Here is a 15,161-nt window from a genome sequence, read left to right as displayed (position 1 = left end):
TGAGGTGAGGAATGTCTGTTTTGGGCAGAAAGGTAGTTATGAAAGGAACTAGCTGTGAGAGCTACTGAACAGAAATTGGACAGGCACAAGTGACAATAATTTGCAGGTAATAGAAAACTGAGGGCTGCCAAGATAGTTTTACAACTAGCTTGAACTTAGTAGGTCAGGTCTTTTTTTCTGAACTATACAAGTTCTGTGATTTTCATTTTGCAGTCTTGGTATCAGTGTTGGTGGGTCTGTGGGATTCGGGAGAAAGTGAGTTAAGTAACTGAACAAATGCATGAGATATCTTGTGCAGTATACTAATATGTGTAAACGTGGGCATATGACTTAGTAAAGTTATGATTGGAATACATTTCCATGGTGTGTTAAGGATTTAATGAACAAGGGGTGTTTCAATTACTGTAGATCTCCAATTGGCTGAGAAGCTATATATCTATGTGTGTGTATATATATATATATGCTCTATATCTCCCTCAAGTGGCTTATTGCAAGATGGTTATTTGGAACAGATGTGTAACATTTCATTTTAATTGAATTAGATTTATTTAAAGGTAAGTGAACTGTATAATGTTGATCTTCAGATTGCTTTAAGTAACTGTTTTAACATTCCCGTAACTCGCTGCACCTTGAGTTTCTTTGGAACCTGCAACTTAGTTAACTCAAATAGGGGGTGAAATATAGAAGCCTTTTTATTTCTGTTTTTGGTAAGATTGAATTATTGCAGACTTTCCAAACATATATTGATGAAATTATTCAAAGATTGTACTAACTAGGCATGTGTTAAAGTGTTCAGATTTGTCTTGGTATTTCATCTGATGACTAAGATGGTGATGCGCTCGGACACAAGCCACTCTAACTCCAAACAAAGGTGTAATTATTCATTCTTTCCGCCTTTTCTACGATCACAAGACGCTACTGGTTATCAAGAACATCAAGTACTGCAGGTCTACCCCATCAGCAAGTCGCTCGATAGCGATAGAGCTAGACTTACTACATACTGTTGTTGTGTGCCTTTGTCGTGCCAAGGCAGTGGGCAGTCCAAAAAATGTGTGAGTGTTTGTTTTGGACTTTGATAAAATAGAGTCTGCAAGTCTGGTTCTGTGGCGAGACCAACAGTGGGGGAGCTGTGTTGCCTTGGTTGTGATGAGGACTAGGCCCTCAGGCCTTGGAGAGGAGGCGTCGAGGTAGTGTGGGGTAGAGCAGAGGCCTCAGTGGGCTGGAGTCCGACTGGCTCCTCTCTAGTGTTTGTTTCTGGGCCAGGACAATATCCCATGCACCATCATTCTTTAGCCCCTGCCATTTCAGGGCCATAATCATGTGTGCTATGTACTGTTGGTAGTGCTCTCTGTACCTTGGCCCAGGCAGAATGCTGTTTCATTCGGCTTGATTGAATGATAATTTAACTTTTTTCTTGCAGATGCCATTTCCACAACCCATACCTTACAAGAAAATCCAAAGAGGAGTACACCAAACCCAAGCTAGTAAGTTGCTGTTGGCAGGAGTGTTTTGAATGAGCAGAAGATTTGATGTCCTTAGATGGAAAGCAACATATGTAAATGGAATGCATTTGTAGTGCTGTTAGGAGGGTGAACTTATATTCCATCATTTGGACTGCTGAAAGTTGAAGGAAAATCTGCAACTGTACTTGCTGAAGTTTAGAAAACTGGGGGGAGGGGTGATAACGTCTGGATTTTTTTTATTGTTAAACTGTAACTGTTTCTTTCTCCTTTAGAAATCCACTGCACATATCAGTAAGGAAGCCAAAGCTCAGCTGGATGCCCTGGTATTATATCGAACTACACACACAGTTAACGAGCGGCGGAGGCGTTCTAAAATTCGAGACCTCTTTGAAAGGCTGAAGAAAGTGTTGGGACTTCGTAGGGAGGAGAGGGCTTCAAAATACTTAATCCTGAAAAAGGTTTATGAAAATATTTGATGACTTGAAAATATTCTTCTCACCACTGGTTTAGGAAGTATCTGTCTGCTTTAATAATAATTGGCCTTTTTGCTTTGGTTTGATGCTGAACATAAGTAGAATAGTCCATATAACAACTGGGTCATGTAGAGGACATTTATTACATTCGAGATGTGAATGCTTAATTTCAGTGATGTATGATGTCATAAGCGTAACTTTGAATTAGTTGTTTGTTACTTTTTGTGGAGACTTCATTTAGCCATATTCCTGTATTGAAATTAAAATGGTCAAGAACATTGAGTTTTGAATGATAAGGTCTTAACAGGCTGTGTGTACTAGTCTTCAGCTTACTCATTAAATAGAGAGAGATTCATCTATTTAAACAGGACTTCTTTGTGTAATGAACATTTGTGGGCAATTCCATATTTGAGTGAGTGAGGCCTCCGTCAGTTAGGGTCAACAATAGATGTTGCATTCTAGCTGTCTAGTAACACAAGCATGGGCAGTACGATATGGACAGCAAGCTGTTCCCCATGTAGCAAGCTCTCTCTCTCCACACATCTGAACCCAAAGGAACGGCAGAGACCGATACAGTTTGGCACCAGCAGTGTCGCAGGAGTTGCCAGTCAGCATTGAACTCAATGTGGGACTGCCTTAGGGATTCCAACACCAGATTTTTCCATTGAGATTTACTCCCAAAACCTTCCCCATGAGTGGATATAGCCGCAAGGCAGTGGAGGTTTGAGATCAGAGTTTTCCTTCTAGATGAGTTGCCAACCACGGCTGATAACCTCCATCTGCCCAAACCAACTGGTTTTAAGGTGCTGTTAACTTGTCTTTGCCTCTTGTCCTGTCAGTAGAAATGGTTCCACCAGGCTTAGTAGCCAAGCCACAAGTGAAGGCCAGGAGCTCGACTGGTTGTCAGAGGCTTTTTGAGGCACACCTCATTGGAAGCACCTAATAAGTAGTGAAGCTTATCCCCACTATCACCTCCATCTATAACTACTTTAAGAAGCAAATTCCTTATTTATTTATTGGAATACAGCATGGAACAGGCCCTTCCAGCCCTTCAAGGTATGCTGCCCAGCAATTCCGCAATTTAATGCTAGCCTAATCACAATATACAATCACCAATTAAACTACCAACCAGTACTTCTTTGGACTGTGGAAAGACTGTGGTCACGGGGAAAACGTACAAGCTCCTGACAGACAGCGGCAGGAATTGAACTTGGATCGCGTATACTGTAAAGCATTGTGCTAACCATTACACTAACATGCTGCCCAATTTGCCTGTAATTTGCATCAGAGGTATAGTGTTTGGTCTAGCATTAAAATTAATGCCAATTATTGAGCAGTGGAGACATTGAGTTGCAAGACATTTTTGAAATTTTGAAGAGAATATTGGTATTCACAGGGAATAAAAAATTGTAAGTACTTTACTTTGAAACAAGTTTGTAAAGATAGTTAAAGTGCCAGAATGGCTGTATTGTTCAGAATATTTTGTGACTGTTAAGTTTCTCTACTATTGTAGGCGTTTTCAGAAATCCAGAATGCGCAGGATTATTTTGATTGTTTGTCAGCTGAGAAAAGTATCCAAACTCGCAGAAGGGATTCACTTATTCGCAAAGTCTCTCAACTGACAGGTAAGGACAGTATGCTGCTTTCAGCTCTTAAGTTACTCAGCCCAGAGGAAAAAAAGCTGTAGCTCCCCTCATAGATGGTGAAATTCCTTTCCTGTAAGGCTAGAGGAAAGTTTCTGTAAATTATTTGTAACAGTCATACGTTGTAGAATTTCTAAAAGGCATATAGTTAGCTTTATTAGCTAGAGTACTGAGCTATTGATGTTTACTAATAGATGTATAATAATTAAGTACAGAATTATTCATTGTACTTAATGATATTAGTATTATATCTACATTCATGATATAAGACTAGCATGTTAATTGTGCCTTGATGTTTGAATAGTCTGTTTACCTTTTTGTCCAAAAGAGTGACTTTGCTGTAAAAGGAACTTGTTATCTGTTAAAACTGTATTATGAGTTAGCATATTCACCACTGGGGGACACTGTAATCTAATACTAGCATTGTGACTTGTTATATTTGGTGTTGCTATTTCTGTTCCAGCAGAGTTCGTGGATGTCATGACCACATTAATATTTTAAGTGTATTATTTTTTCTTACATAAAATTGTGCAGAGTACTAGGGAAATTAGAGAAATATCTTGTTTATAAAAAGTAATAATTCATTAGAAAAAATACATTGAAAATAAACACACCAGTTCAAGATTCAAAGTGGAAAAGCACAGAAACAAGTCCAGTGGTCCAGTACATCCATGCTGACCTTCAAGTACTGATCTACACCTACCGCAATCTTTCTCATTACAATTAAATGCACCCCTCCCCTCCTCTCCCTAATTGGTCTGCTACCCCCTACCCGCCACCTGCACACTAGGCACATCTTTGGCATAAAGGGGAAAACATGCACATGGGGGAAGCCCTTACAAATACAGGGGTAATGTACAAATTCCACAAAGACAGCATCAGAGGTCAAAATTGACTCTGTCTCTGGAGGTGCATATTTGATTCAGCCCCGAGTCCAATGCAAACTGGTGGAATTAAGATCATTTGTGTAATTGTAGTTTGAAAATATAACTCTTTAAGTTCAAAATAATATTCTGGTACCCTAATTCAGGGGACGTTTATCAGCATACAGTATAGTGCTGGATGGACATTCGGCCCACATTTTGTGCTAATCTTGATGTCAGTTTATACCAAATGCCCTTCTGTGTTTCTTCCATGTCCCTCCATTCCCTTCATATCCATGTCTTTCATATTCATGTGTCTATCTAAAAGCCTCTTAAACGCCACCAAATTGCTTGCTTCCACTGTTGCCCCCAGTAACCTTATCCAAGCACCTATATGTCTGTGTTTAAAAATAATACTTGCCCCTCATGATGCCTGTAAATTCCCTTCCTCTAACCTTGAAACCGTGTCCTCTGGTATTTGACGTTTCTAACTGGAGAGAAGATTCTGTCTGTGTTATCTATGCTTCCCATAATTTTAAAGCTGTCCATCAGGTCTCCCTTCAGACTCTGATACTCTAGAGAACAACCCATGTTTGTCCAGCTTTTCTTTACCAATCATGTACTCTAATCCAGAGAACCCCTCTCCACACTCTTCACATCCTTGCTATAATGAGGCGATCAGAGCTCCCCATAATACTTTAATTGTGCTCTGACTGAAGTTTCATATAGCTGCGGCATGACTTCCTTACTCCTATAGTCATCACCACTGCTAATAAAGGCCAGCGTCCGTGCCATTACGTCATCTTTACCACTTTACCCGCTTGCCTAACTACATTTAGTGAGCTGCGGATTTATTAAGGGAGTTGCCATTAACTGCACTGCCTATAAAAAAAATGTATTCCCCCTCCCACCCCCTGATGTTTTCATGTTCTATTGTTTTGCAACATTAAATCACAGTGAATTTAATTTGGCTTATTTTTTAGACTGATCAACAGAAAAGGACACTTCTGTGTCAAAATGAAAACAGATCTCTACAAGGTGATCTAAATTAATTACAAATATAAAACACAAAATAATTGATTGCACAAGTATTCACCCCTTTTAATGTGACAGACCAAATCATCACTGGTGCAGCTAATTGTTTTTAAAAGTCACATAATTAGTTCAATGGAAATCGCCATGTGCAGTCAAGGTGTTTCAATTGATTGTAGTAAAAATACACCTGTATCTGGAAGGTCCAATTGCTGGTGAGTCAGTATCCTGGCAAAAAATACATCATGAAGACAAAAGAACACCTCAAGCAACTCCAGAAATAAGTTATTGAAAAGCCCAAGTCAGGATATGGATACATGAAAATTTCCAAGTCACTGAATATCCCTTAAGTACAGTTAAGTCAATCATCAAGAAATGGAAAGAATATGGCACAGCTTTAAACCTGCCTGGAGCAGGCCATCCTCAAAAACTGAGTGACCGTGCAAGAAGGAGATTAGTGAGGAAGGCCAACAGGAGATCTGTGACAACTCTGGAGGAGTTAGAAGCTTCAATGGCTAGGAGAGACTGCACATACAACAACTGTTGCCCGGGTGCTTCACTAGTTGCAGCTTTGTGGGAGAGTGGCAAAGAGAAAGCCACTGTTGAAAAAAAATCTCGGCTAGAGTTTGCTGGAAGGCATGTGGGAGATTCTGAAGTCAGCTGAAAGAAGGTTTTATGGTCTGATGAAACCAAAATTGAGCTTTTTGGCTATCAACCTGAATGCTCACCACATGTCATCAAACACACAACATCCCTACCATGAAGCACACTGGTGGCTGCATCATGCTGTGGGGATGCTTCACTGCATCTGGCCTGGAAGGCTTGTGGAGCTAAAGGGTGAAATGAATATAGCAAAATACAGGGACATCCTGGAGGAAACCCTGATATAGTCTGCAAGAGAACTGCAACTTGGGAGAAGATGTGTTTTTCTGTTGATCAATGTCAAAAAAGCCAAATTAAATTCATTGTGATTCAATATTGTAAAACTATAAAACAGATAACCTTCTGTGGGGCGGGGGGATACTTTTAATAGGCACTGTATGCTTATCTGGGATGGTAAGTTTTAGACCATTGTGGTGAGAAGAGGTGAAAAGGCAAGTGTTGAATTGGAAATTGCCGCATGGAAAAGTGGAAGATTGGGCCAAGGAATTGCAAAGCAAGGGGGCCTTTTGAAGTGTTGGAAGGAGAGGGGAAAATACGTCCAGTCATGAAACCGCCCTGGAGGGGGGCAAAAAAAGGAATTGTGCTACTGGGAAATGTTCTCATCAGCTTAACCAAGTCTTGATTTCTACTGGATTTAATTTAGTGACTATCTGTTCTGTTTATAGGGAAGACTGACGAAGTTATTTTAAAGAAACTGGAATATATTTGTGCAAAACAGAGGGCACTTGATGCTGAGAAGAAAAAGCTTGCACAGAAAGCAGATGACACAAGAAAAAAGCGCTCCAAAGGTTGGAATGCAGGACTTAATTCATCAGTGGACTCTTTCCAGAAGGTGGCCATGGATTTGCGGAACCAGAAGCCACCCAATGTCCTTATGCAAACTAGTGAACAGGAGAGGCCCAAAACTGGTACTAGAAAACCTCTTATTCTCACCAGGAAACGGTCATCAGCAGCTTTGTGTATGTAACTTTGTCTTCTGCAGAGTAGATGATGTCATTCCACAAGTGAAAATGATGTAATGTTGTTATATAAAACTGATTGATGGAAGTGCTTTATTTTTGGAATACTTTGCAAAGTAAAGCTAAACAATTTGTAAATATGGTGGTAGGGTATCTCTTTTTCTACTCGCTTTTTGTTAATTCACAGCCCAAATTTGTCCTTTCTGTGACTGTACAACTGGAGAATCTTATGAGGGGAATTCTTTAGCTTTGAAGATGATTGAGTCCTTTATCCACTTATAGGCTTTTCCACGGCATAATCTGTTACCTAAAGTATTTTTCACATATAATTTCACAGATAGGCATTGAAATCTGTTGGAAGTAGTGGAGGAGAATTATTGTTTAGTTTTATTCGTAAGGTACTTTCTACAGTAGGTGCACTGCAAAAATGAAGATTTTTGAGGCTGAGGAACATGGATGAAACAGGTATTGATTGTACACTCAGTGGCCACTATAAGTACATCCGTACATCTGTTCATTAATGCAAATATCTAATCAGCCATTCATGTGGCAGCAACTCAGTGCATAAAAGTATGCAGATGTGGTCAAGTGGTTCAGTTGTTGTTTGGACCAAGCATCAGAGTGGGGAAGAAATGTGATACAAGTGACTGACCATAGAATGATTGTTAGTGCCAAACAGGGTGGTTTGAGTTATCTCTGAAACTGCTGATCGGGGATTTTCACACACAATAGTCTCTATAGTTTACAGAGAATAGTATGAAAACAAAAAAGCATTCAGTTAGTGGTGGTTCTGCTGGCAAAAATGCCTTGTTAATGAGAGAGGTCAGAGGAGAACAGCCAAACTGGTTCAAGCTGACAGGAGGGTGACAGTAACTCAGACAATCACGTTACAACAGTGGTGTGCAGAAGAGGATCTCTGAGTGTACAACACATCAAACTTTGAAGTGGAAGGGCTAGAGCAGCAGGAGATCAAGAACATACGGAGGTGGCTAATAAAGTGGTACTGAGTGTATACAACTTAGTTACTGACCATTACGTGGCTGGTGTTTAGGGCAGCAATGAAGCTCCTTTATCTCTGGCTCCTTCATCATGTCAGTAGCTCCCTCAGTTTTCACTACTGTCTGTCATGAAGTCTCAGACAGACATACTTTATTGATCCCGAGGGAAATTGGGTTTCATTACAGCCACACCAACCAAGAATAGTGAAGAAATATAGCAATATAAAACTATAAATAATTAAATAATAATAAGTTAATCATGCCAAGTGGAAATAAGTTCAGGACCAGCCTATTGGCTCAGGGTGTCTGACACTTGAGGGAGGAGTTGTAAAGTTTGATGGCCACAGGCAGGAATGACTTCCTATGACTCTCAGTGTTACATCTCAGTGGAGTGAGTCTCTGGTGCCTAACCAGTACATTATGGAGTGGATGGGAGTCATTGTGCAAGATGGCATGCAACTTGGACAGCATCCTCTTTTCAGACACCACTGTCAGTCCAGTTCCACCCCCACAACATCACTGGCCTTACGAATGAGTTTGTTGATTCTGTTGGTGTCTGCTATCCTCAGCCTGCTGTACCAGCACACAACAGCAAACATGATAGCACTGGCCACCACAGACTCGTAGAACATCCTCAGCATCGTCCGGCAGATGTTAAAGGACCCCAGTCTCCTCAGGAAATAGAGACAGCTCTGATCCTTCTTGTAGACAGCCTCAGTGTTCTTTGACCAGTCCAGTTTATTGTCAATTCGTATCACCAGGTATTTGTAATCCTCCACCATGTCCACACTGACCCCTTGGATGGAAACAGGGGTGACCGGTGCCTTAGCTCTCCTCAGGTCCATCACCAGCTCCTTAGTCTTTTTCGCATTAAGCTGCAGATGATTCTGCTCACACCATGTGACAAAGTTTCCCACTGTAGCCCTGTACTCAGCCTCATTTCCTTTGCTGATGCTTCCAACTATGGCAGAGTCATCAGAAAACTTCTGAAGATGGAAAGACTCTGTGCAGTATTTGAAATCCGAAGTGTAGATGGGGAAGAGAAAGGGAGACAGGACAGTCCCCTGTCGAGCCCCAGTGCTGCTGATCACTCTGTCTGATACACAGTGTTGCAGGCGCATGTACTGTGGCCTGCCAGTCAGGTAATCAATAATCCATGACACCAGGGAAGCATCCACCTGCATCACTGTCAGCTTCTCACCCAGCAGAGCAGGGCAGATGGTGTTGAACGCACTGGAGAAGTCAAAAAACATTACCCTCACAGTGCTCGCCAGCTTGTCCAGGTGGGCGTAGACACGGTTCAGCAGGTAGACGATGGCATCCTCAACTCCTAGTCAGGGCTGATAGGCAAACTGGAGGTGGTCTAAATGTGGCCTAACCATAGGCTGGAGCTGCTCTAGAACAAGTCTTTCCAGGGTCTTCATGATGTGGGAGGTCAATGCCACCGGTCTGTAGTCATTGGAGCCACTGGGGCACGGCGTCTTCGGTACAGGAACAAGGCAGGACGTCTTCCACAGCACAGGAACCCTCTGGAGACTCAGGCTCAGGTTGAATACATGGTGAAGTACTCCATATAGCTGGGGGGGGGGGGGGGCACAGGCTTTGAGCATCCTGGAGCTGACACCATCCGGGCCTGCAGCCTTGCCTGGATGGAAGCGTTTCAGCTGTCTTCTCAACTGTTCAGCTGTGAAGCCCACCGTGGTGGTTTCAGGTGTGGGAGGAGTGTAGTCACAAGAGCAGGGTGGGGGCTGCGAGGAGGGGAGAATGGATTATGTGTTGGTTGGGGGCCGACAACAGATAAATCATGTGGGGGATGGGCAGGTGCCAGTGTCAAATCTGTTGAAGAACAGGTTAGGTTTGTTGGCCCTGTAGCTCCTCTGTTGCTAGTTTGCCGGAACCCAGTGATGGTCCTCATCCCACTCCAGACCTCTCTCATGTTGTTCTGCTGGAGTTTCCACTCAAGCTTCCTCCTATACCTGTCTTTAGCCTCCCTGATCTTGGCTTTCAGGTCCCTCTGTATTGTCCTCAGCTCCTCACTATTTCCATCTCTAAACACCCTCTTTTTAGCGTTCAGGATGTCCTTAATATCCTTTGTTACCCATGGCTTGCTACTTGAATAACAAAGAACAGTTCTTGCCAGAACATTGCAGTCCACACAGAAGCTGATGTAACCAGTGTCCTCTCCATGTGGCTCACAGAGTGCCTGCCAGTCTGTCGCCTCAAAACAATCATGGAGTGCACTCCAGGGGTCTCAGGAGCAGACTCAGGAAAATGGTCGCACTCAGGTGTAGAAGAAATCTTCATTGCTGTTTCCATAAAAATTTAACCACTTAGGGCTGTTGGCCCTGAGCTGAGCCTTCAAATCAGTGGACCACTCTTAGTCTGGTCTCTACCCTTTGAACTGTTCGGCATGGGTGATTGTACCAGCAACCAAAGCATAAAGCCCTAGCTCCAGCCAACGTAGTTCTCAGCGTCATTAGAGCATGCAAGCCTCCAAGTCACAACATGGTTGTGGTACTCTTGGAGGTGTGTATACAAGTTACTTTTATATTGCTTTATAGGGTTGCTTTTGGACAGTATGGTATATTTATTGTTTTTTTAACATTGTGTTCATGTTTTTTCTGTGCTGCATCATATCTGGAGAAACAATCGTTTCATTCTGCTTTACTCTTGTGTCCTGAAGAATGACAATAAACAGTCTTGAATGTTTCATATGAACTAAGCTTTAAAAAGAAAAATTCAGAAGCATTTTGTAGGGTGGCAGGGAACAGTTCTTGGCTCCATCCCTTGTCTAAGTTGGGGAAGTAAGGCCAGCCATTGCCATTGATGGTACCATTTTAAAGCTACAAGTCGGTATTTAGTAATTAATTTGGAAATGGAAGTCCATGTTGATAGGAACACTGCATTGCTCCTACCTCTCTCAGCTAATTTGATGATCGAATTGTCTACTGATGCAGATTGCCATGGTTAAGATCAGTAAGGAGTTTTTTTTTCCACTTCTTAATTGAAAAGAACTTTTAAAAAGTCAAAAATAAATTTGTTGACCTGAAGTGAAGCAGAACTTGCAGCAATTTGCTTATTACCTAGAAATTATAATGCGACATTAAATACACCTTAATGCAGAGCAGCGTGAGCAGCCCTTGTCGACACAGCAGGTCTTGTTTAAGCTTTTGCATTTACCATCATGAGCTTTTGCCTCTGCAGAGCTCATGGGAGGGTGATAGGAGACATTAATTGTATGAAGGTTCAAAAGATACAGTAGATTTAACAACAATTTGAAATGATGCCATTGGAGGGTGGTGTACTGCTGAGCAAGAAAGGTTTAGGCAATGAATGAGAAGTACAAGAGTCTGTGCATGTTAAGTAAGAATTCAGGGTGCGTGATGAATTGGAACTATTAAACGATTGGTTAAAATGCTGTTTTTTCGCAGATTCTTCAACCACTTCCAACCCCACGGGTGGGAATTTGCTGATGACTCCACAGGGTCAGGTTCTGACTTTAAAGGGCCCTCTTATTTCTGGCCAGACTTCATTCTTTACTGCTGAGGGACTTCTTAGTGGAAGCCAGTCCAAGGGAGATGATGCTACTGGAACAAGTATTGCAGGTATTACTAATGGGATTTGGCTGGATCTTCACAATGCTCCACGTTTGTGAAAGGCGTGACTAAGAACTGTACAGCACCTTTGCTTAAGATATTGCAATTCCAGTTAAGACTGGCTGTCAATTTGACTGTAATGTTCATATGAATCATTTACCCGTTCCTCCGTAAAAATTAACTAAATTTGATCGTAATTTGCACTTTGATGCCGAATGGTCATTTGAGTCACTTGCATTACCTCGTGGAAGATGCAGTTGTCATCCTTTTACACAAGGTTTTTGGAAGGGCAAGGTACAGGTTTTATTCCTGCCACCGAAAAAAGAACACTAATCCAGCAGCCTTAGGGTTGCATACAGAAGTTTTGATGTCAAATTTGACCCCAAGCAGAGCCTTAAACCAGATATTTGTATTGTTGCCAAGACCTCTTGAGTGTTTATGCCTCTGTGAAATTGCCTGATTTCATGCTACCTCAGCATTTCACTGGCTTTGTTTCCTTTAGATTTAACTGTTACAAATCATTCCTGCTGACTTCTTCATCAAGGTAATAGTGCCCTTGTAATACGGGTGACTTGATAATCCCTGAAAGTAATTGCCCCACCATTGTCTTCTAAATCAGCCCCAGACTATGGAATTACCTTGCTAGACAATTTTGCTTCCTTCTTTTACTTTAAAACCTATCCTTTTTAACTAAACTTTTATCCATATGTTGTAATATCTCTTCAATGTTGCAGTCTTGTTTTATACTGATCTTGCAAAGTACACTAGAAAGCTCTGTTAAAAGCACTATGTAAATATATATATATTTGTATTGTATAAGGGACTGATAGAGGTGAAGGTTGATCCTTTAGCATGCTATCTTTGTAAGGTTCTCCTATTTATATTTGAGTTGCCTTGTTACATTCATGCTTGTTGGCCTACATTATATCCTAGTTAAGTATTGCTTCAAATTTAAAATGGTTGGTTTTGAACTCACTCAGTAATTCTCCTCTCTAACCTCGAGTTCTATATCTTTCTGGCCCTCTACCTTTCTGTGAAAGAACTTCAAAAACCTAGTCGGTTAACTAGTTTTTGCTCTTATATCACACTGCTCTATATTTCCATGATAGAAGTTTTGCCTAAGTCCTTGTGATGATGCGTTGCATTCAAAGGCACATAGAAATGCAAATCACTATGATACTGTTCAACAAACATGTCACAATGCAGTTTTGCGTATGTGGTGAGGCTGACACCTCAAAGTTTAGGCTACATCCACACTAGACCGGATAATTTTGAAAACGCCGGTTTCACGTAAAAACGATAGGCGTCCACACTATGCGTTTTTAAAAATATCTCTATCCACATTGAAACAGAGATTTCGCTGAATCTCCTCCTGTGCATGCGCAGGACACATTTACCAAAAACAAGCGACATGTTTGGTGTTGAATCTCGCTGTGGAAGACGGTGCGTGTTTGTTCAGTTATAGACTAGAAAATCAAATGACAGGCAGCTGTTGGCTTTGGCGCAGGAAGATTTAAAAGTAAAAAAAACAAATACTGAATTATATGGAGGCAGCCGACGGGGAGTTCACAGACTGTATGACCCGGCTGACGACGAACATTGAAAAACTGACTAATTCTGTTCCATTAATAAAGCACCTTGTTAAATGTGTAAAACATGTCTGCATCAGTGTCATCTTGTATTTCCATACAATGTTACATTAGGCTGTTACACATCTAATGTCAGAGAAGTACTTGCATAAATAGGTATACCACCTTCATACCAGCAAGGACGGAAAACAGGGCCAAGTGAGTACAGTATACTTATTTATTCAGTAAGTTATGGGTCAAAGTATTTGGTGAGTACATTTCTAACTCTTTTGGCTTCAGTCTCGTTGCCATCTGTTCTGAAATTGTTAGGTTGCGTTCAAGAAAACAATGAAATGGCGTGCTGCCGTCTGACAGCGTTTTCAAAAGTCTCCAATTATCCCGTCCACAGCGTTTTCAAAAATACCCACGCTGGAAAGCATTTCTGAAAAGCTCCAGTTTCGTTCGACGAAAGCACTATTTTAGTGTGGACGGAGGGTAAAAACGAAGAGAAAAAGCTTCGGTTACGGATTTATCTGGCATAGTGTGGACGTAGCCTTAGTGTGCTATATTATGTTGACGGCTTAACATCCAAAGCAGTTTTAATTTAGTTGGAAAATTGAGGAAATTCTGGAGTTAATTTTAGTTTTTAATCTTTGTAAATCTGCTCTTCGGAAGAACTTTAATGCAATTCTACTTTAAAATCACTTCTTAAATATTAAAAATGTGTTAATATCTAAGGCAAATTTAGTTTGTTAACAACAGTATGTACAGTATTATTTTATAATTTTGCATGGCCAAATACATATTTGTGTTTGAGCCAAGGACAAAGTCCATCAGACTATACAGATAAAATAATATATACTACACACTATGAGGGCAGTGTTGCAATATCAAATAAATGTTAACACTTTCAAAATTGTGAAACAAAGTGTACACCAATGTTGTTTGCTGCAGTATTTGAACAGAAGTTTTCTTTGAAGTTAATCAACTCCGTTCCAAGTGTACTTCGTGGCCTTGTTAAGTGTGTGTATAGACACCAGAATACCTAATTCCAACAGTTTCAGATTCACCTTAATGATACATTAGGTACCTGAACAGTTTGTAAAAAGCAATAGATAAGGCTGATCGACTAGTGTATAAATGATTCCAAGAAATGAACTCCTACCAGCTTTACATTTGTTGCTGAATTTTAAGATGTGAATAATATACTTTATTGCCCTGCACTCTTTCTCTTACTTTCCATTTTTGCTGTATCTCTCCTCCCCTCTCTCTCCCTACCCCCCACTCTCCCCACACACACACCTCTCTCTCTCCACACCCCTCTCCCTCTCCACACCCCTCTTTCTCCCTCCCCCTCTCCCCATACACACCTCTCTCCACACCACCCTCTCTCCAAACACCCCTCTTCCTCTCTACAAATGCCCTCCTCTCTCTTTCTCTCTCTCCAAACACCCCTCTCCCTCTCCATGCATCACTCTCCCTCTCCACACACCCCTCTCCCTCTTTACAAACACCCCTCTCCCTCTCTACAAACACCCCCTCTCTCCCCACACACATCCCTCTCCCTCTCTACAAACACCCCCTCTCTCTCTCCAAACACCCCCTCCCTCTCCACACATCTCTCTCTCCCTCTACACACCCCTCTCCCCCTCTACACACCCCTCTCTACAAACACCACTCTCTCTACAAACACCCCCCTCTCTTTCCAAACACCCCTCTCCCTTTCCACACAACTCTCCCTCTCCACACATCTCTCCCTCTCCAAACACCCCTCTCCCTCTCCACACATCCCTCTCTCTCCAAACACCCTTCTCCCTCTCCACACATCCCTCTCTACAAACACCCCCTCTCTCCAAACACCCCTCTCCCTCTCTACAAACACCACTCTCCCTCTCCACACATC

The 15,161-nt window shown here is 41.6% G+C and overlaps 1 protein-coding gene across 8 annotated transcripts in view; it reads left to right on the top strand.

Moving 5' to 3' along the window:
• The window catches only part of mgaa (MAX dimerization protein MGA a), a 111,932-nt gene that overhangs the window by 91,256 nt on the left and 5,515 nt on the right, over positions 1-15,161 (top strand). For all 8 annotated transcript variants that reach the window (XM_059953614.1, XM_059953639.1, XM_059953631.1 and 5 more), the window contains 5 exons: positions 1,421-1,484; positions 1,736-1,921; positions 3,450-3,561; positions 6,803-7,096; positions 11,526-11,699. In XM_059953614.1, coding sequence (XP_059809597.1) covers positions 1,421-1,484; positions 1,736-1,921; positions 3,450-3,561; positions 6,803-7,096; positions 11,526-11,699 — 830 coding nt within the window. The remainder of the gene's footprint in view (positions 1-1,420; positions 1,485-1,735; positions 1,922-3,449; positions 3,562-6,802; positions 7,097-11,525; positions 11,700-15,161) is intronic.

The sequence above is a fragment of the Hypanus sabinus genome, chromosome 2 (genome assembly GCF_030144855.1).
Source record: "Hypanus sabinus isolate sHypSab1 chromosome 2, sHypSab1.hap1, whole genome shotgun sequence".
Classification (NCBI taxonomy): domain Eukaryota; kingdom Metazoa; phylum Chordata; class Chondrichthyes; order Myliobatiformes; family Dasyatidae; genus Hypanus; species Hypanus sabinus.
Note: the sequence above shows the minus strand (reverse complement) of the source record. Positions and strands in the feature narration are given on the sequence as shown.